At 36.1% G+C, this 22,401-nt stretch overlaps 1 protein-coding gene across 1 annotated transcript in view; it reads right to left on the bottom strand.

The window, feature by feature from the left end:
• Nucleotides 1-22,401, bottom strand: part of NAV3 (neuron navigator 3) — a gene marked incomplete at its 3' end in the record, with an annotated part of 387,672 nt that overhangs the window by 21,346 nt on the left and 343,925 nt on the right. Inside the window, exons 25-33 of the mRNA XM_080811183.1 lie at nucleotides 16,587-16,708; nucleotides 15,565-15,585; nucleotides 14,686-14,858; nucleotides 12,885-13,038; nucleotides 11,316-11,490; nucleotides 5,985-6,082; nucleotides 3,060-3,155; nucleotides 2,617-2,785; nucleotides 1,138-1,373 (exon numbers count right to left, since the gene is read on the bottom strand). Of these exons, the coding sequence (XP_080667309.1) occupies nucleotides 1,138-1,373; nucleotides 2,617-2,785; nucleotides 3,060-3,155; nucleotides 5,985-6,082; nucleotides 11,316-11,490; nucleotides 12,885-13,038; nucleotides 14,686-14,858; nucleotides 15,565-15,585; nucleotides 16,587-16,708 (1,244 nt within the window). The remainder of the gene's footprint in view (nucleotides 1-1,137; nucleotides 1,374-2,616; nucleotides 2,786-3,059; nucleotides 3,156-5,984; nucleotides 6,083-11,315; nucleotides 11,491-12,884; nucleotides 13,039-14,685; nucleotides 14,859-15,564; nucleotides 15,586-16,586; nucleotides 16,709-22,401) is intronic.

Genomic DNA, 22,401 nt, shown 5'->3' on the forward strand with positions numbered 1-22,401 from the left:
ATTCAATCTCCTTACAAGTAATTGGTCTATTCAGATTTTCTATTTCTTCTGGATTCAGTCATGGTAAGTTGTAAGTTTCTAAAAGCTTTTCCGTTGCTCTTAGGTTGTCCAGTTTTTTGGTATATTGTTCATAACATTAAGAAATGTTTTGTTCACTAAACTGTATGCCTGGTTTATCTCAAGAATCCAATCCAAATTTTGTGACTTGAATTTATTTCCGAAAATTTGTAAGCCTGAATTTTCTGAGTCACTGGGTTAGTTTAGATCATCTAACCAGGTTATCTTTGGAAAAATGACATCACCCAGTGTCATGTGGATTCCATCAAGGTATTGCCCATAACAGATGAAGTTTCTTAAGAGAAGCTTAGGCTGAATTGATTGAGAATGTAATGCGTAGTTACAGGCAAAAATATTCTAGCATTAGGAATATGTTAGGCATTAAGTATTTTCTTTTTAGGATTCTTTGTTTTACTCATAATATATGAAAGTACTGGTTAGGTTTTATAGCCCCCTCATGCCTATTTAATAGCTGAGAGTGCTCGAGCTGATTATTATGGTACATTAGACCTTCGTTGATGGCAAAATGAAATATGGTTCAATTTCCTAAGGTTCCTAAGCAGAAATCCTATAGAAATAAAATGTAAGCAAATTGCTACTCCCAGAATTTCTGCCTAGACTATTTTAATCATACCCACATCCTCCTGGCTGTAACACCCCAGTTAATTCCCACCTATTTATTTATTTATTAAGACCCAGGTCAAGTATTGACTTTTTATAAAGCTCTAATTCTTCCAGGAAGAATTATACTTTCCCCTCTTGCTTCTACAGAACTCTGCATGGATCTCTTTCTACTCTAACACTTCCAGATGGATGTCTAAGAGAAATCAGACAATAGAGACTTGTCATTTTCTTCTGTATATTCTCAATCCTTGCAAAGTACCTGATAACTGAATGTTACCGAAGAGCAGTCTTGTTTAAATTCATGAAACAGGGTTAAGTCATCCACCAGATTTTAGTTTTAGTCAGAGAGGTGGTAAGTTTCCATGTTCAAAATGGGTTTCACATAATCTTATAGCTTAATTGCCTAAAACACTTACAGATAAATACCAACAATTCTCTTAGGAATTTGTGACTTACCTTACTTGACTTGTGGTCCACATTAAAAGTGGCAATTGCATCCTCTGTTTTTTTCCTCCCAGATTTGGTTATTACATATTCAGCAAGTTTGTTTGCTAAATAGGTCTTTCCAGTACCACTGGGTCCTGAGAGTATAATTCTGTGATGCTCCATCAACAAGTTAAAGTACCTCTGGGTAATTGGTTTAGGAATCAGTGTATCAAAAACAAAACTGTCCAAGCTGTTTTCTTCTACCCCTGAAGGAAAAACAAAAGGAACAGCATGTCTTATTGTTCTACAGAAGCTGGAATGTAAAATACAGTGTTAACCGACAACAGAGTTTTATTAGTCACGGGAATGCGGGCTTTGTAAAATGCTTTCCTTGATATTTCTATCTCACAACCACGTGTTGCCATTTTAAGACAAAAAAGTATTACTAAGAAGGCAGAGTGAACACCTAAATGAACCTAAGCGCTTTCCTTTTGTTCAGGCTTCCCTCCACTGTCTACTTCAGGTTTCCCACTTAGGTTTCCAGAGAGAAGTGGAAGAATTACTATAAATTCTATTATAATATCTTCCTTCCCTTTGAAGGTGGTAGGTTTTTAAGAAAAAAATGTACAAATTAAAATATATGTGTATTTTCTTCCCTTTTTCTTCCTATTTTCTCTTCCTCTTCATCTCTTCTATCTCTCATTACAAACCCCAGCTGTTCAACCACTTAAGCTTTTGAGGAGTATGAATTGTGGTATTTGGCAAGGAATTAAGAAGCAAAGCAATAGTATCCCCTTTTACTACTAACCCAAGCACCTTAATCACAAAATCAAATGTTGGCAAATTCCTCTATTAATCCAGTTTATATAGATCTGCTCTGGCTCTTTAACATATATGAACAAAGAATTAGAGAGACAAGTATACTTTAGATATTCCATTTGCCTATAATTAATCACATCATCCAAAGCAAACAGAATTTCTTAGCCCCAATTCTTAACATCTATTCTCTATCCCCAGTGGGTATTTATTGGGTACACATATTTTAAAATCAAAGTACAGTGATGAATTTATTACTCTGGGATAGGCAAGTAATTCTTTGTGTCCTCCCAAAATGAAAGATGATCATGGGGGAAAACCTAGAAATTTGAAATTCCCTAAATCACATTCCTATTCTTGAGTCTTGGAGAATCTTCAAAATTACATTCCAAGTTTCACATCCCAGAAGTCAAAGAATTTCATTTACTTGAATTTTAGTGTTTTCAGTAAGATTTTAGTGTTTTAAAAATAAATATGTCCCACTTCATACTAAAACTATCAATGTAGTTAACACAGTTTTCAAATACGAAAATTTGAAGTAAAACTAAAAAAAAAAAGAGAGAGAGAGAGAAAAGTGGAGGGAGGAAGGGAGGGAAGTGGGGAGGGAGGGAGGAAGGAAGGAAGGGAGGAAGAAAAAAAAATGAATGTTGGTTTAAAAAATACAGTTTGTTTTCTTTCTGTTTTTGTTTTTACCTTTTAGGTTCACAGTAATGGTGTTATTATCCCCAACAAGGTATCCACAAGGCAGCAGTTCAGGCACTTCTAGGCTATGAGATCTAATTAAATCTCCTATACAGTAGCTAGCAATGCAGTCAGAGCTCAGACCAAGGCTAGTGGATGTATCAATTCGGAACACATATTCCTAAAATGATACATACAAAAAGGAAGTCAAAACAGAGATTCAACTCAACTACAACAAATAAAAAACTCATGGGGATATGAAGCTAGCTGTCAAGAATTTTGGAATTGGTAATAGAAGAATTATTAATATCACGCAGCATAAAGAGAGAAAGCTTTCCTTACTACTTGAAATGGAGGCAAAAAAAAGCAGATGTGTCTACATTACTAAAGCTAAGGAAAGCATCTAAAATAAAGCATATTCAAAAATTAATATCAAGATATCTTGCACAACTTACCTTAAAGAGACGTCTAATTACACCATCTAAGACATCCCACTTGGTTTTTCCACTAACACCAATGGATCCTATCAAATATGCCTGAGACTTCTGATCCTAAATAAGAATAAAATAAAACATGATAAAACCCAGTTATATGTCTTGTTTTATTACTACATTTTCTACTAAAACATATTAATGTACTAATAATTAAGGACTGAAATGTTTATTAAGCCTATGCTATGGGTGTTATTGTAACAGACATGTATAGTTTATTATATAAAATAAAACATATCCCAACAAACTAAACAAATGAAGTAACATCAATAACAACAACAAGAAAGAATGAGATGAGATGAAGTGGAACGGTATGGAAAACTGATTCATGACCTGTTTGGTAGTAGGAAAAATAGTCTTTTGCTTTAATGCAGTGGGTGCATTCTGGAAGAGAAGCAGCTTGTTAGAAGGGAGAGGGTGACAGAGATGGATGAGAATTATTTCATATGAGCCCTAGAACTTCATCTTACTCATTTTTGATCCTATCTTTCCTAAGTCTAAAAATCAGTTTTTTCATTTGTTAATTTAGATTATACCTAAAATCTAATCTGTCTTTGTTTTTGTTTTTGTTTTTTTAATTTCTTTTCAGCGTAACAGAATTCATTGTTTATGCACCATACCCAGTTGTTTGTTTGTTTTTTTTAAGATTTATTTTGTCTATTTTAGAGACAGAGAGAGAGAGAGCACTCCAGGGGGAGGGGCAGAGGGAGAGGGAGAATCTCAAGCAGCTTCCCCACTGAGCGCAGAGCCTGACGTGGGGCTCAATCTCACAACCCTGAGATCACAAACTGAGCCAAAAACCAAGAGGGACACTTAACCGACTGTGCCACCCAGACACCTCTAAAGTCTAATCCATCTTTTAAAAATGTGTTATCCAAAGTAGCATGGCATTCACATATTTACAAAACAGTTCCCATTTTGAATTTATCAGAAAATCCACTAAAAGAATATGTCAGGGAATCCTACAGGACGCACTTTATCAAGCAAAGAATCCCTTTCAATACAAAGAATGATCCCAAATTTATTATTTTTTGTCTCATGGGATTTTGAGGACTTTCTACATATATTGGACAATAATTCAAGATTTATAGTCTAAGTGGAGCCTTTTTTACGATGACTGGAAATGGTAATGTAAAATAGTAAGCATGAGGCCAGTAGATATAATTAGGTAGTTGATACTTTACAATCCTGATTCTGGTTGCCAACTGCATCCATCCTTAAAAGGTGTTAGAATAATATCTAAGTCAGATATGAGGAGATACAGATTCTACAACACAGAATTACCTACCTAATTCTACCACCTAATTAAAGAAATGTGACTTTAGGTAAGTCACTTAGCCACCTTAGAGACTCGATTTTTTATCTGTAACTTTTACCACTATAAGGGTAAATAATTATTGTCATCATTTAGATGTAATTCAAGTTAGAAGCCAATACCTTTTCCAGAAAGAGTTAAGAAATTCACAGCAAACCATTGTGATTTTTTTTTTAGTACTCTTATGGACTGAATGTTTATGTCTCCCCAAAATCCATATGTTAGAGCCATAACCCTCAATGTGATGATTTTTGGAAATGGAGACTTTAGGAAGGAGTCAGAGTAGGTCAGTAGAATGGAGCTCTCATGATGAGATTAGTGACTTATAAATACAGGAGGAGAGAGAAACCTCCATCTCTCTCCAAGTACACACACTTTGGAAAGGACGTAAGAAGACATATCAAGAAGTTAGCTATCTGCAATGCAATGAGAGATTCCTCACTAGGAACCAAATCAGCCAGCATCTTGATCTTGGGCTTCACAGTGATGATAAAATACATTTTTGATGTTTGAGCCGCCCAATCTATAGTATTTTGTTATAGAAGCTCAAGAAGACTAAGACAACTACCTTCAATGTTCAAAAACATCGCTTTTTAGAATTATGTTTAAAAAGAAAACTTGTTTCCCAGTATTATTGTAACCCAGTCAAAATGAATGCTCATAGTATGTTTTGTAAGTAGCTGCTTTTAAATTAGAACAAGTTTAAGTTTCACTGAGACTATTACAGCCTTTTGCATGAAGACCCATTTGGGAAAATCCGGCATAAATCTGGAGCTCAAGCAGGAAGTTTATGGCACTGGAATTCTTTGAGTATTTGCTCAGTGTAAAAATTCACAAGTGCTATCTTACTTTTCAAGCTTCAAAACTTCAATTATTTTAAAATTCCAAAGGAGTTTTTGTTTTTCTGTTTGATAGGAAAAAATTCAGAGACTTACAAATTTGTGTTCTTGGCCACTCAACTACAAATTCAGCTTAAAATAATATTTTTAGTTTTAAAAAAGGACTTGAGTCATGATAACAAAATTTGATTCCAGAAAAGTTAAAGTATTTTCCTTATCAACTTAGACTTTGCTTAAAAAATGATACATACACGTAGCATCAATGGAATTATCATACTAAGCTCAGTGAATATATCTTTCCAGGGTCTATAATATTCATATAGCTTATAGTCTCCTCTTTGTGCAATGACTATATTGATAACTCTGGTAACATGTTACTACATATCATAAGTACACCTGTATTTTAGAGGTGACACCAAAAGAATGTTAGACAAGATGTTGTTGTCAAAGAAAGCAATGTTACCTTTTTGAAGTTCTAGAAATGAGAATGGTTGACAACCAATGAGAATGGTTGTCACCAGTGAATGAACGTGATGTACTGAGACACATTTCTACTTGTAGGATGGTATCATTTCTTTTAAGTCCCTAACTTCCATGCTTCTACAACATACTAAGTCAATGCCAAGATACACACGCTGATAGTATATTTATTAGGACAAATACTCAAATATAAAATAGATTTGATTCATGGTCATGCTCATAATTCAGTTAAAGAATTCAAGATTAAGAACATACCTTTGCTCGGCCATAGCCCTTGCTTATGGAGACGATAATTTTCACACTGCGGCCATCTTTGTGTCCAGTTGCATCACCAGCATCATCTAGCAAAATATCTACCAAAGTTTCACACCACAATAGAGTCACATTAGCTTGGAACTGTTTATTTTCATTGTTCTCTGCCTCATAGTTTTATAACTTTCAGTGGGAATATTTGGTCTTTTTGTTTCCCATTCTAGCCTAACTAGTTTGAAAAATCTCAGCTTTCAAGAAGATGAATTAGTGTGGTTGGACTGAAAGTTCAGTCTAAGAATTTATTTCTGCCTTCAAAGACCTTCACCCACATGCTAGGCCATTGCCTTCAGATGAGGAAATAAAAGGTTTCTTTTTCTATTATACCCAGGTCTGAGGAATACCTGAGTAATACCCAGTTACCACTGTAACTGTGACAAACTGAAGAGCAATGTGACTTTTCAAACCAACCTAAAATATCCAGCTCAATACCCATGCAATTTACAAATGCTAAGGTGCTGAGATTGGCTGTCAACTGAAATTATTTTCAAGCATTTGGCACAAATCCAGCTTTACTACTGCTTACCTTATATCTATAATTATTAGGTACTGTTACTGAATTTCAACCATAGCATTATACTTCCCTATGGAAGTACATTAATTCTCACTTTCCTGTACCCTTCATGCTTATAGTTTTTAAAACCAAAATAGTATTTCTAGTAATCAGCTAAGACTTACAGAAGCATGATAAAGCTTGCTAACCTTCAAAGCACCAGCCTTTAAATGGAATTAAAGATTAATTTTCAAAATATATTATATGAGATTAATGTCCATTTGGATAATTATTAACATCAATTATCCTACATATATGTTTTCCTTTGACAATAATGTTATTATAGAGCCATGGTTAATATGAACTCAGTTACGTGTTAAAAAGCACATGTGTCTGGTGACATGGGGCCCCAATTACTCTGACTAAATTTATAGAGATAAGGGCTGTGAATGTACTATCAGAGAAATGATAATTTAATCAAATACCTTCTGAAAATGAAATGGTCCTACTATCTTAATAATTAAGAATATGTAATTTCACAAAGGAAGGAGTAAAAATAATGCCCTAAGACCATATTAATCAAAAATCAAGAGAATTTGAGGAACATGGATATTTTTGCTAGAAATGTTTAAATCATCAAAGATAAATCTCCTTGCTAGAAACTTATTTTATCAGATCAAGATGTTCACAACCTCGTACCTCATTGCTTATCTCAGTCAAAAATAAAACTCTTTGTTAAGTGTCATTTAATCCTCTTGCTCTTTTTCTTAGAAGTTTAGAATAGATTAACCTTGACGCCTACATCTAAATTTCCGGTAGGCTGTGACCAAATTATCTCTCTTTTTTTTTTTTTTTAAGATTTTATTTATTTATTTGACAGACAGAGATCACAAGTAGGCAGAGAGGCAGGCAGAGAGAGAGAGAGGAGGAAGCAGGCTCCCTGTAGAGCAGAGAGCCCGATGTGGGGCTGGATCCCAGGACCCTGGGATCATGACCTGAGCCAAAGGCAGCGGCTTTAACCCACTGAGCCACCCAGGTGCCTCCAAATTATCTCTTTAGTGCTTTGCTCCATTAGTCATAAATGTTTATAAATATTCAAAAATATTTATTAAACGTAAATGATACCAGGAACTGTGTTGGGCATTAGGAATGAATGCTAAGAAGCAAAATAAATTTTTTGCTCTTTTGGAGTATACATTCTCCTAGGGTAATTTTAGAATGTGTTAAGTACAAGAAATAATGGGCATGAAGCAGTGAAACAATAACCAAAGGAAGCTGGCTCTACATGGATAGGTCATCCTGGAAGCCTTCCTTGAGGAGGCGCTGTTTGGACATAAGACCAGCAAGACCTAGGAAAAGAGGTCCAGAAAACAAGAACAGATGCAAAAGCCTTGATGAAAGAGCTGGGTGTGTTCAAGGCTCAGACAAATGCTCTGCGTGGCAGGAGTGTGGAGATCAAGTTGGGGGCGGGGAAGAGTAGTATGAAATGATGATGAGATGGATAAGGGTCAGGCCGTGAGCGGCCTAGTTCTCCACAGCAAGACATTTAGTCTGATTTCTGATCTACTTCTCTGTTCAGGTTTGCTTTGGAACCTGTTACTCCTTTCATGTTATGCTTACTTTTAAAAAACTGTGCTGACAATGGAATACTATGCAGCCATCAAAAGACATGAAATCTTGCCATTTGCGACGACGTGGATGGAACTAGAGGGTATCATGCTTAGCGAAATAAGTCAATCGGAGAAAGACAACTATCATATGATCTCTTTGATGTGAGGAAGTGGAGATGCAAGGCAGGGGAGGGGTTGGGGGGAGGTAGGAAAAGAAAAAATGAAAAGATGGGATTGGGAGGGAGACAAACCATAAAAGACTCAATCTCAAGAAACAGACTGAGGGTTGCTGGGGGGAGGGAGGACAGGAGAGGGTGGTGGGGAAATGGACATTGGGGAGGGTATGTGCTATGATGAGTGCTGTGAAATGTGTAAACCTGGCGATTCACAGACCTGTACCCCTGGGGATAAAAATACATTATATGTTTATTAAAATAAAAAAATTAAAAAAAAAACTGTGCTGAAAATATGGAATTTCTCCTGAGAGCAGAAGTAAGTATTTACAATAAATGAATGTATGACTCTCCTCTACATCTCATATGTGGTTAATTAAAGCAAAATGAATATAGTAGTGAAAAGGTCAGGTACTGGCTTCATACAGACCTGGGTTCAAATATTAGCTCTGCCCCCTACTAGTCACATGATCTTCAACAAATTATTATCGTCTCTTTCCTCAGTCTTGGTTTCCTCATCTGTAAAATGGGGCTCACTCAGCACCTACTACATAGAGTTACTGAGACCATCAGAGATAATGCTTTTACAGCACTTTATCCTCAGTGTTTAATAAGGTCAGCTATTCTAACCATTATTCCCTTTTTCTGTGTGTTTATTGTAACTCCTTCTCTTCATAGTGGGGGGAGGAGCACATCATGACTCACTCTGTGTCTCCCCCTGTTCCCAGTATATTGATAAGATGATCACCTGAAGAAACAACTCCAAGAAAAAAATGAAAACAGCAAATTTTTGAGGTAAAACTTTTCTGTGGGGGTTGGTTTTGTTTTTTTGTTTGTTTTACAGAAAACAAGTTACAGTCCTCTGTCAATATTTTGAAGGAAGAATAAAAAGACCTGGCATTCTGGTTACAATTAAGTGAAATTCTGACCAAAAAAAAATGAAGGCTTTTCAAATTCTGTCTTTACTGGATATATAGAATATGCAGTTATAAATCAGGAACCAAACATTTGTCAATTATCCACTGTCCTGACTACCCCTCACCTTTCTTAACAAATTAGTCATGAAAGTTTTTTTTACTAAAAAAACCCAATGTAAAAGGACTTCTGATTTCTAATTTTGAACCCAGTAAACGAGAGTGAAGAGGTGAAAACAGGATCCTAGTCATGTGATTTAATCTTTTGTTACTTCAGATACAATTGTCACTAGCAAAAAATAATTAGGGAAATAAAATAATAATGAACTACAAAGAAGTAATAAAATGAGTAATAAAAAGTACAATTTTGAAACCCCCCCCCAAAAATTTGCCTCAAATTCTGAATCATGGACGTCAGTATTTTCAGTCTGATGAATACAGAAACTATATTTGATTTATTTAATTTATATTTATCTTTATGAATTTTAGTCTTTCCTGGACATGAATTTTAGTTTCATTTTTATTTGGCTTCAGTTTCTAAGCTATCTTTAGTACTAACTATGCCTCCTTTAAACCTTATTATATTTCAATGAGATAAAACAAAATCATGTAACAAGCAGGGAAATCCTGCCATGATGTTGTCCAGGCCCCTGTCTTTCCTTAGGAGTCAAGCCAGGACAAGAGAGTCACTGACTGCTTTTGGCTATGGAACCTGCTTCTCTTCCCCATTAGGTTCATCATGGACAAGCCAACATATAGGATATTGCTCAGGGCTCCCAGAATCTATACATTTAAATTTTCTGTTTTTTCCTTTTTCAGCATCTTTTGAAGAACTTGGGTAATAACACCTTGGGAACAATTTACACATCCAAGTTACTATCATAGTCCCATAGTTCTAATTTACTGTATGGTTTATGAGTTCATTTAATTATGACATCTCTTTATTTTCTTGGCTATTGATACTTATTTTACTTGAGGTTTTTTCTCTGAATACATTTCCCTTCCCCCAAACCTGCCAAATGGTTTCCTGAATTTCAAGGAGTTCCTACTTGCCTTTTTAGTCCTCATCTGTCTTTTCTAAGAAGAAAGCAAGTTATACACTTGAGCCATTCATTTTACATTATGAAGGACAGATTTAATGGTAGAATTACTAAAATTCTGACTTTGTAGAAGAGATGTGATTTAATAACAATTTCATCAACATCAGTGTGCTGTATCTCTGTTTCTCTTCCTCAGCTTCTTCTATATTTTAGTGTCATTTAAGGCAAGCCTGGAAGAACTATATAGTTGTATAATGGAATCTACAGCTGCCCAGGAACATGTATATCATTGGTTTCCAAGCGTCATCTGGTGGCTATGTTTTGCAATTACCACAGATCTTCATGTAAACCTCTCCTAAACTCAATCTTCTATATATAAAATGATTCAGGGCCATAAGAGCTGTTACACTTTATAAATGAAGAGTCGGTCAGATACTAAGATAACATTATGTCAGATGATTCTATTTGCAATGAAATAAAACTACCCTCGTCCCATCATTAGTACCCTTGAACACAATAACGGAATCCAGTGAGTTCTTTTCATTTGTTTGTTGAAAATTTAATAGAACTGTGCCCTGGGTGATGTGGTAGCCTTATGTTCTCTCTGGGTAACATCATGCAAGATCTGGTCAAATTTACAGAGAGGTGCTGATATACTCATCAATGGGCTTCATACCCTTAAAACACCATAAAACTACATGGGATTACTAGTATTATAGTCATGAGTACTAATGCTCAGCACTGAGAACATTATTTTTCTTTATGGTGTTCATAATCGTTAAGGAGGTACTTCTCAAACACAAGTAATTTTTTACATGATATGAAAACCATGATCTCTTAGGTCTTTCACTCTTTCACAGAGAATGTTCTTTTGAAATTATAATAAAGTAGAAGAAATGGGGCTATTTCCAAGAATTAAGAGGGCTCACATTTTTATGAGGATAAGGTGAGAAGAGTGGTGGGTGAGATTCCCCAAATTCCAGCCTCCTCCCACCTCACGTAGTCATAGGAACGATTTGATTCAGGCAGATATGTACACAAAATTACCTGAGGTAACAGACTCTGTAATGTTCAGGTTGTTCAGGGAAAGGCCCAACGACTGCCGTGAAGATGAGGACGATGTGGTGCTTGAGGACTCTGATGGTGGGCGAGCGGGTTTGGCTGTGTTACCAGTTTCTGCCTTCAATCGGTCATTTTCCGCCTTCAGTATTTCAATTTCATTCTGTTGTGAGGGTGGGAAGTATGAAAAAAAATCCAGTTAGTTTGAGTGAGAAAAATGGTACCAATGCTTTTATCAGAGTTGATTATTTGGTTTATTAAATAAAGCATGTGGTAATATGTTAAATAAACAAATATAAATTGTGAAAACAGGACTTCCTCCACAGAAGGAAAGTCAACTTACTCTCTTTCTTACGTACGTATATTTGGGTATTCACAAACATAGATGAACTAACCATTAGAATTTGTTTAAGTATTTTTTTAATATACCTTATATTTGAGGAGTCTTCTAGGACTTGATCCCATTTGAATCAAGAACAACAATTTTTAAAGCATTCATAAAATTTCTCATTTGAAGATTTCATTTATTTATTTGACAGAGAGAGATAGAGAGTGCACACAAGCAGGGGAGCAGCAAGCAGAGGGAGAGGGAGAAGCCGGCTCCCTGCTGAGCAGGACCCTGGGATCACGACCTGAGTCAAAGCCAAGTCAAAGACAGACATTTAACTAACTGAGATACCCATGCACCCCACAATTTCTCATTTTAAACATACTGTTAAAATCTTACAGGTAAATAATTCCATCTGTAATAATATCCTGAACTCATGGAGAGTGAAAACCAGAGTCAAACAGAAACAATATAAAAAAAGTGGTTTAAAAATTATTTCAAAACCCCAGGTAACATCTGAAAAAGTTTCTGTTCCTTAAAAATGGGGGCGCTAGGCTCCTGAAAACCACAAAGACCTTTTGGTGAATATACACAGTGGCAGATAAATCTGCTCAGCAATGAGCTTTTCTTATTTCAGTCCTCTACAATACCCAGCGATTACCGGTTTATAATAATAAAATGAAAACTTAGCCTGAGCACAGACTGGTTCTGAAATTAACCTTCAGATGCTTCCCCAAATACAAAAGCTTTACTTCTACAGATGGCATTCTACATCACTTTTATTTTCATATTTAGAAAGCTTGTGTTAAATTTCTGTAGTTTCCTCATTACTTTTTTTCTCCCCCTCAATAGAAAATAGGTAAAGGCAACTGAAAGTCAGATTTCAAGAGAAGGGAAAAAAGCCAACACAAAGGTAAATCATGGGAAAGTGAAGACGCGACGTTTGTCGTCGTTTCTTGGCAAACTCAGCTCTCAAGTGAACCCAATCACTGGTGCAAGTGTCTTGAATGGCCCTTGAGTGGAACTAGCCAGTGGGTACTCTCACTTCCCACCCTGGCTTTGACAAAATGCTCCATTCAGTGTTAGGAGATGAGGGGCAAAGTTTGAATAAACAGACTGTTTTCATGGTGGGTTTCAAAGGGAGATTTGTTTTTATAATCACCAAGAGTGGCAACGACATAGTATTTTTCGTCTCTCCTCTTCGCTCCTGCAAGGTGGTCAGCACTGACCTGCATCCGGTTCATGGCTTCCCGGATCTGGTCAAGGTGATGAGCAGAGCTGAGGGCCTCTAGTCGAATATCTGTTAATTTTAACTCCTTTTCTCTGAGCTCGCTCTTCAGCTGCAGAATTATCTCTGCCTCAGCCTCTGTGCACTCACAGATCCTGAAGAAGGAAACAAACACAGAATCAGTTGCCAGGAGGGAAACCAGAGGATCAGGAAAAGCAATGCTTCCTTTAAGGCTGAACTGCGATATTATCCAGCAGCTACAGAGAGAACGTTCTGTGCTGCCGGCAAAACCTAAAGAGAAGGAGAAAGAGTTTTACAAACAGTAATACATTTCCAGGTTCAAAACTGGAAACAGGAACTGTCTTTTTCCTTTAATCCTTTCTTCCTATTTTTCTGAAGTTTCAAAACAATCCATTATTATTCAATACCAAGTAATCTTCAAAATATCCTTGTGGCTGCATAGCATTATACCATCTCATTCTGCCATTCTTCAAGGGACTGAAATCCTCTATTTGCAATTTAGGAAATATTTTTTTAAAACACTGATTTTTTTTTTTTTTTTTTTGCAAAACTGTGCAAAGTGTAACATTATTTGCTACCACACTGTCTTCAAGTTACCATGAAAATCCAATATAAATATTGTAGAAAATAAATCAGGGAGATTAGTTTTGGACATTTAAATAATGGATGAGTGTTACATAATCTCCCTGGTCAGCTCAGCTGATGTAGGAGATCAAAGCTAATGAAGCTAAATCACAAGTTTCAACCCATGCAAGTGGACTAGTCGAGGGCTGCTTGAAGGTCATCGACATTACTTCCTCATTATTTTGTTGTTGTTGTTGTTTTGTGGGTAGTTTTGCAGTACATTACTTCCAGATTATTTTGTTGTTATTGTTGTTTTGTGGGTAGTTTTGCAGTAAAGAAGGTGCAAGAACTTGTTTTTGATGAACTAGTATCTTTCCCATTTAAAAATATGAGGACTACCTTGTTGATTACAAAATGATAGTGGTAGGTTCCTCTTTTCCTATATAAGTGATGAAATTATCTGGGATACACAAGCGTCTTAAATGGTCCTATTAGTGGCTCTGTTCTACATGACAGTGCTAGGCTAGTCACTGTCATGGGCATCTGAAGAAATCTGATTTAAACATTATATAAAACAGAGAATCACCTCATCAAAGCACATGTTGTACGTTCTCAAGGTTTCATCCATTCTTGTAACATCAAACGGTGAGCTACTATAAAAATGCTATGCTAGGTTATCTACTGGAATTAAAGGCAAATGGATTACAGCCTGGTTTTTAGGAAAACAAGCTGGACTTCAAAACCAGGAAGACAGAGGAGGAGGTTTTTATCGTTGAAATGCATGCGAGGGATTTTAGAAAGAGCAAAGGCAAACGCTGCGCAGGTTAGAACCGGCATCTTGGCAAGTTGCATGCATCACACGCCATTTTACCGGGATCTATGCTTGTAGATCACAGGGCCATTTTGCCGTTTCTTTGGTGGCCAGACAAGGGGCGACCTGCATGGAATGCACAGTGAGGCAGAGACATGGACAAAGGCCATTTTGGAAAGAAGTGAGACTGATGAACACAGAAGAGTGGAGCGTGGGATCGCAAAGCACGCAGACTCTCCTGTGTGAAAAAGGAAGGAGAAACCAGGGCTGCCCACAGTTCTAAGGTAGATCAGAAAACCACCGGCACAGATGGTGTTGCCTGACTGCATTTATAACACACACAGGGGCTTGGCCTGCTGCTGTTTTTAAAAGAGACTTCAGCATCCTGCGTTGGGGAGTGACTTACGCCGAGGCCGACTGCGAGGGCTTCATGGATGCGGACCCGCAGTCCCCCGCGTGGTGGGGCACTTTCGGCGACGCTGGGAGAGATGAGTCAGTGAGCTCTTCGATGTCCGAATGGGAGGAAGGAGGCTTGGTGGATTTTTTCTTCCCAAAGGCTTGTTTGAATGAGCTTCTCAGCTGAAAAGAGGACAGGAATGACCTTTCTTGTCTGTGTGCATGTGGAGAATTTGGCTTTGGGGCGTTAGTTTGCAGGTGCTATCCTAGCCACTGCCTGGGGTCAGTACGTACAAGCAGAGTATTAACAGGTGCAGCACGGTATCTCTAGAAAAAAACGATACCGCGTTTTGTGTTTTGTTTTATTCTTATATTAATCCAGCGCAGCGCAAACACGGAAGGCTTTAAAATAGTGCAGGGTCAAGGGCATGGCTGTCAGAGCACTCATTTAAAACTAAGTACCTTGAAGGGATCTCCACTCCCAATGCTTCTCTCTTCAAGGCAATTTGTTTTAAATGGGCCACTTTAGCGCTACAATCAAGTCATGTCCTGCTGACAGTATAAACTTAAAAAGCAAAATGAAATCAAATTCACCTAACACTTCATTAATTGTGATTTTTCTATTCAAATTTTCAATTCCCATGCTATTCAAAACCAGAATTGGTATCCCCTACAGCTCTATTCAGAAAGTGTTTTTTGTTTTTTGTTTTTTTTTTTTACCTCTTCTCTTTAAAATTTGAGATTAAAATGAAAAGACACAAAGAAAAGACATACAAGGTAATCTGTTTTTGAAAGGTATAAAAAGCCTACTGCCAAAATGAATAGCATTCATGCCAAGGTAGGGTATTTTTTATAGATGCATGCCAAATTGTCCACGGTTTATATTCACCTCACTTCCTCTAGAGTTCACCTTGCAGAAACATGAAAGAGTGTGGAATTACAAATCAAGGGAATGAAGGCTGATCAGTATTTTAAAATATTACCTGTATAAACATTTTTTTTAAAACAAAAAAGGTATTTCTTTCATTATTTATAGCAGGCACTCAGCAAAATCCTCTGGTAGTTATGTTTTGGATTTCATCAATAGTTGTACTTATTTAAGAAACTACCTTCATTTCATGGTATTAAAAAAAATCCTTTACTGCATGGTTTTTAAACATTTTGCTGTGATAGCATCTTCCCCTCAGTTTTTTAGCAATTGCTTAATATCATCATAAATTCTATCTCTAGCACATGTAAAGCATTGTTCTGAGAACGTACATTTCTGTATTTCTGCTATATTCTCTTCCAAAAAAAAAAAAACAAAAACAAACAAACAAAAAACAAACAAACAAACCCAGAAAGCAGACATTAATGTAGTTGATTTCTGAGGAGGTGAAACTTTATTTACACTATACCCTGTTGAAGTGAGAGGTGGGGAGGCTTTCAAGGTTTCTTCTTTCCCTTTCTTTACAATGCATTTCCTCTCCTCTTCCTCCATCCCTGCCACAGTATCACCACCACACCACCATCTTTTCTTCTCCCTCATCTCCATGGTAAATCCCTGCCCTGTCATTTATTAATAGATCTCATCTCAGTTTTCTTACAACAACTTTATAAAATCGGTATTAATTTTCCTATTTTTGTAGATGAGAAAACATAGGCCCCCCTCAAAAAGTGAAGTCGCCTGCCTATGGTCCAAGGATTAAGTGGCAGAGTTGGGATTCCAATCCAAGAGTAGTCCTGACCAAAACCTCTCCTCCTCAGCACCAGGCCACCCTATTTCCGGTGATGAGTACTGCCTTCTGGGGGGCCGGTCACTTGAGGGAGACTCTTTGTAAACTGCTACAGATTTCTAAAGCTCCAAAGAAAACAAACCTGACTCATCGTGCACTAATAAGCTTTCGAATGAGATGGATGACCAGGGCTTACCCAGTTTTTCTTCTTCTTTTTCTTGGAGTCAGCATCATTACCACTACCAATGCTGGAATGGCTTGTGGCACTGTTGATACTAGAAACACTTTCAGAAGAATGCTGTCTTCTGATGCGGAGATCTAACAACAGACAGAGAACATCACATTAGCTCCCAAAGACTTTCACTGTGAACAAGTAAGATTTTTATGCTTTCTGAGAGGAAGTCTGCTAATAAAAGTCAACACGGCTTTGTACAGATCATCTCAGTGCAGTTCTGGATTTGTAAGTTTAATAATGTACCACCTTATTTGCTTTAATTAACTGGGTTATCGGCATTAAGATTCACTGGGTATCTCATAAGTCTGTAGCTCTGCTGGTTTAATGAATTCTGAGTTTTATCCAAAAATGAAATGCTATGCCAGTGATTTCTCCTGAATACCTGGATCAAGCAGATCTTCCAAAGTGATTTATTCCAAATGATTACTTCCATGGAGTAAATGGAAACTCATAATAGCATGAGAATTAATTGTGTCTTTTTAATATCAGTGCTTTGAATAAAGCTACCGAAGCCAAATATATTAATTTTCCATTTCACAGAATCATACCATAATAGAGTCAAAACAAACTTTCGAAGTCATTTAAGCAATTCAATCCAGGTGACGAAATTGAAGTGCAAAGAAGTAACTTAACCAAGGTCAAAGAACCCGTGAGGGAAAGGTGCTCAAGAGAGAAACTGCGTAGACTGCATGTGTAAACTAAACAGGAAACGTATTTAAGACAGTGCAATTCTTCCATCATAGTCCCACCCGTGACTTGGAATAGTAATGACAGTAATAATAGTAACAACACGTAATATTAAAGCTACCTTTTACTATGTGTTTACTCTGCCCAGGGATTATCTAATTTCATTCTGGTTTTTTTTTCTTTTAAAGATTTTACTTACTTATTTGAGAGAGAAAGAGAGCACAACCAGGGGAAGTAGCAGAGGGAGAGGAAAAAGCAGATTCCCCATTGAGCAGGGAGCCCAACACAGGGCTCAATTCCAGGACCCTGAGATCATGCATGACCTGAGCTGAAGGCAGATGCTTGACCAACTGAGCCACCCAGGCGCCCCTTATCTAATTTTATTCTAAAGCAAAGTGTTGAAGTAAATTTAATTACTAAAAGTAATTTCATCAGAGTCACATAGATGAAACACAAAAGAGCTAATCCAACACCTAGGCAGATTCCAACGTCTGTTGTGCTAAACGCCATGTGATACGGGCTTGCCATACTTCTCAAAAGCATGTAGTGCTTTTTAGTCACACAAGATAACTTGAAAAAAATAACATTTGATATTTAATCACGTTTTGAAGATACCCACTTATTCTATACAATCAGCTTATAAGATTTATTTATAATTGTTGAAACTGAAATTTCATCTACATACTGTGAACTGATAATAAGTGCTAGTGGAGATACTAAGAAATTATAAAATTTTTTTAAGGTCAAGTCTGCTTTAAGGCCAAACCTATTACTATATTTAATCAGCATCAATTAAGATTTGTCAAGCAAAAAATCTCAGTGGAACTTCTAAGATGTCAGAAATTATAATACAGCTTTCAAAAAGCTTCCACAGAAACAATAGTATAAAAGCAAAGCCTTTCCAGTTGACTGCTTTATTTAACATTACAACACCCCATGACAATGAAACTATAACTGTTACTTTCAAATATAATAAGGGAGTATATGTGTGGGTATGTAATACATGTATACATAGCTCTAACCTTAGAGTCATATACATACATAGCAGTAAGTACCTTAATTTTTCCACTAAGATAACAAGCATGGCGACAATTTTATAGGAGAGAGAAAATAAAACAATTTTTCAGAATCCATAGAGTTTGGCCTCTTAAAAGTTCTTTAAAAAATAATGATGAGACTTTACTGTGGTTACATGCCCAAAATATTGCCCAAAATACTATCAGTGTCAAAACTTAAATGAAGGCATTTATTTATGTGTGCTATTTTGATTGAACAATAAAGGAGCACAGTATGCCTTAATCAACAAATATGGAAGTTATATGAATAAAGAAAAGAAGAATATGCTGGTATTTATTTGTGTTTTGAATTTCCGCTGTGATTGTCTATAAGCTTTTGTGATCAAGATACATTATTTAATAGGTTTTTCCCTAGTAACCGACTTTCACAAATAAAGCAATTGTATTAGGTGTTAAAGTACTCCAGAGTTTTTATTATATCCAAAATTAATAAACTGTATTTGACTTTGATTAAACCTCAAAATTTAAGAAGATGCGTTCATTCTTATTATCGTAAGTCAAAAGTAGTCCTTAAGGGTATTATTTACCTTCAGTTATGATGGCATTTACCAATAAAGATTAGCAAAGGAATGATTTCAATGATATGATGGAACGAAAGGAATGCATTTTACTCATCTCTAACAATTCCTTTCTAGTGCTTGTAAGTATTTGATTCAGTACATGTGGCATCATAGAGCTTTGTAGAGAATGGTTGGCCCGATGGCTATCGACAATATGAGCGAATGCAGAAGCTTATTTTACAAGTCTGTATTTCAGTTACGTGCTTGTTCATCCATTCATTTCCTCTTTTTACCCTCCATACCAGCACTGCCCCAGTTCCAGCTATCACTATCACTTACCTGCTTGACAGCAAGAATGGCTGTCCAAATTACTCACCTTCAAACCCTTCAATAGATGGGTTCTAGAGAATTCTATCTAAAAGGAAAACATCATCACTCCCATACTTAAGACTCTTCAACAGATTCCCATTTTAATAAGAAAGAAAGCATTTCAACTCTTAAACAGGGCCTAAAATTCCCTCAGTAATCTGGTCAGTAATTCTCTCTCTAACCTGGTTCTATGTGTTGTAACTTTGCTCACTGTACCAGTCCCATAAAGGCACTAGTCCATTTTCTATCTCACGGCTCTTCTGGAATAGTCCTCTCTCAATACTTACCAAATGAGTTGATCATTATTCCTTGGAGCTCCCCTTAAATGTTGCTATCTGGGGAAGGCCTTTCCTGACTATGAACCTTTAGGAGTTTCCCTGGTACCCTTGTTTTCCATGGGCACCTAGGCCTGTTGCTTTTATAACATAACTATTTTGGCATACATAATCAGCTATGCCAATGATCACAATTGTTTATTTCCTGCTCTCCCACAAGATTAAAAGCTTAATGGATACAAAGATTATATCTGTTTTGTTTACCATTGTATACCCGGGACGCTGAACAAACTACGGCAAGTGGTAGGCAATCAACAATCACTTGTAAGTAATATTATTAATATTCACTGAATATAACTATGTTTGCCTAACATTTCTAAAAATGTATTCACTGTTGATAGCAATTTACTACATGTTTTGTTGAGCTGTATTTGGCATATCACAAGGAAAAATTTTATTCTATGTTTGTACACAGAGGTAGTGACTTAAAAAACAATAGTACATTTTGAAAAATAAAAGTAAAATTTTCCATTGCTTTACTTTTCATACATAGTTATATAGATGTATTTCTATATAGTTAAAGTTATACAGAGATATATTCACATCTCTGTGCCAGTGGACTGTGAGCCCTTGAGTACTGAGGACATTTTTTGCAATCTTTATATTTTGAGATCTAATAGAGTGGATAGTATATACTAGGTGTTCAAGGAACATTTGTGCATGAATAAATTAATTTATTATATTACAGACTACTATTATTCATCATGCCTGGTTAATAAACATGAAGCACAAATAGAAAATAGAAAGTTATATTCATTATGTGAATTTGTCATAGTTTGGCCTGTCTGTGTTGCCCCACTCCAAATATATATTGTAAGATTATATGTTACAAATTTATCTATTTATATATTATTAAATATATAAAATTCTCAAAAACCAAATCTCAATATGATTTCAAACTGTAAGTTTATAGCTTGTACAATCACCTTAATAACCAATGGAAAACAACATAATTAGTCCAAGGGACTTTATTTTCTCCACGTTATGTCAATGGTCAATATAGTAAGAATCAGTTTGTGTTCATTGAATTTAATATGAAGTATTAATATTATATAAACCTAATCTAAATATCCTATATACATTTATAATTCCTGTTTTTGTGCATTTTAAATCTTGTAAAAATATTTTTAAATCTTTCTTGACCAATTTGAATATTAACTGTTATCATCTTGCTTTTTTTAATGTGTCTCTCCCACATAGAGCAGAGGAGTTCCTTTTTTTCAGTTCCAGTAGGTATACAAGGGTACCTGTTGGCTACAATAAAAAGAATCCTTCCAGAAAGTTTTACTTCAGTGACTTGTACTGCATTAAAGAAAGGATTAAGCCTTTTAAAATCCCTTCTGGACCTATTTACGACATGAAGATTTAGAACATAAGCTGCTTTATTATAGCTCTAAGATAAGCTTTAAATATGCAGTAATTTTCCATGTGGCATATAAATCAACTCCCCCACATGGAAAGTTGCTAAATTCTTAACAGAAGTAGCCCCTAGAGAACTAGTTTTTCCTTCAATTTAAGTATATCTCACTTTATATAATTTTTCCCTAAAATTTAAATTCAAGTATTTAAAAAATTACATTTTTTAAATCAAAATTCAAATAAGCCCCTTTTGTGTGATAAGGCATCATCATAACCACTTGGACTGAAAAAACAAACCACCCTACCGTGGATCAGAAAAGGCTGAACTTAAATAAATTAAGGCACCAAAGTATACTACAAATTTGGATAGAAGCACAGTATTTCCAGAAAGAGATCACAAGGGGACCTTATCCAGCTTAAGGGTCAAGGAGGCATATTTAGGCCAACTCTTATAAGGTTTCAAAAAGTTTTTATGTTGAAAATTTTAAGGAGATACAACCAGAACACATAAAGAACTTTTAGAGAATTAGAAGAAGTTCAGGGTAGCTGAAATATACAACATGACAAAAAAGCAGAGAATAAGGTCTAAAGCAGTGTCTGGCTAGTAAGTGGTAGCCAATAAGTATTTGCTGAATGAACAAAGCTGGTGAAGAAAGATTATGTCACGTTAAGAAGTTTGCATTTCATCCTAAGGGCAATGGAACATCTGTCTATATATGTTGTTGACAACTGCTTTGGTTTCAGAATGATATAAAGTGGTGTAGGATGAAAGGCAGGAAGGATTTAGGAGTTTGTGGTCATAGTTCAGGGGAGAGATGAGAGATGGTGATAGGAGGATGAGAAAAAAGGGAACAGATCCAAGAGATATTTAACAGGTGGAATCAATAGAACTTAGTGATTTAATAAATGAAGAGAAGAGGACTTATGAATGACATCTAGATTTGTGGCTATATAGGAGGATGGAGGTACCGTTTACTGAGGCAAGGAACACTGAAGGCAAAGCAGGCTAAGAGGGAAGATGACAAGTTCAAATTTGGAGACGTTGAGTTTAGTGTGGAACAGACATCCAAAGATAACCAAAGATAGCTCTTTCTGGAGCAGCTAGATTTAAAGATCTGTAACTCAAAAGATGAGGCAGGCCTGGAGAGATATATTTGACAGTTATCAACACATAAATGATAATTATAGCTAGAGGATTAGATGAGTTTGTACAGACTTTTAGAGGGGATGAAGAGACTCACAGTGTACCAAATCTTAAAGGAAGCCAGTTGAGGACTGGGTTTTTAAGAAATACCAACATTTAACAAATGGACACAAAGGAGTGAACTTGCAAAAGAAACTTTGAAAGAGATTTCGAAGAATCCAGAGAAAAACTAAGAGTGTGAAGAAATGAATGTGTCGGGTAGGACAGAAGGACATCAATATCAAATGCTATTTACACGTCAAATAC

This window comes from Martes martes (genome assembly GCF_963455335.1).
Source record: "Martes martes genome assembly, chromosome: 8".
Classification (NCBI taxonomy): Eukaryota; Metazoa; Chordata; class Mammalia; order Carnivora; family Mustelidae; genus Martes; species Martes martes.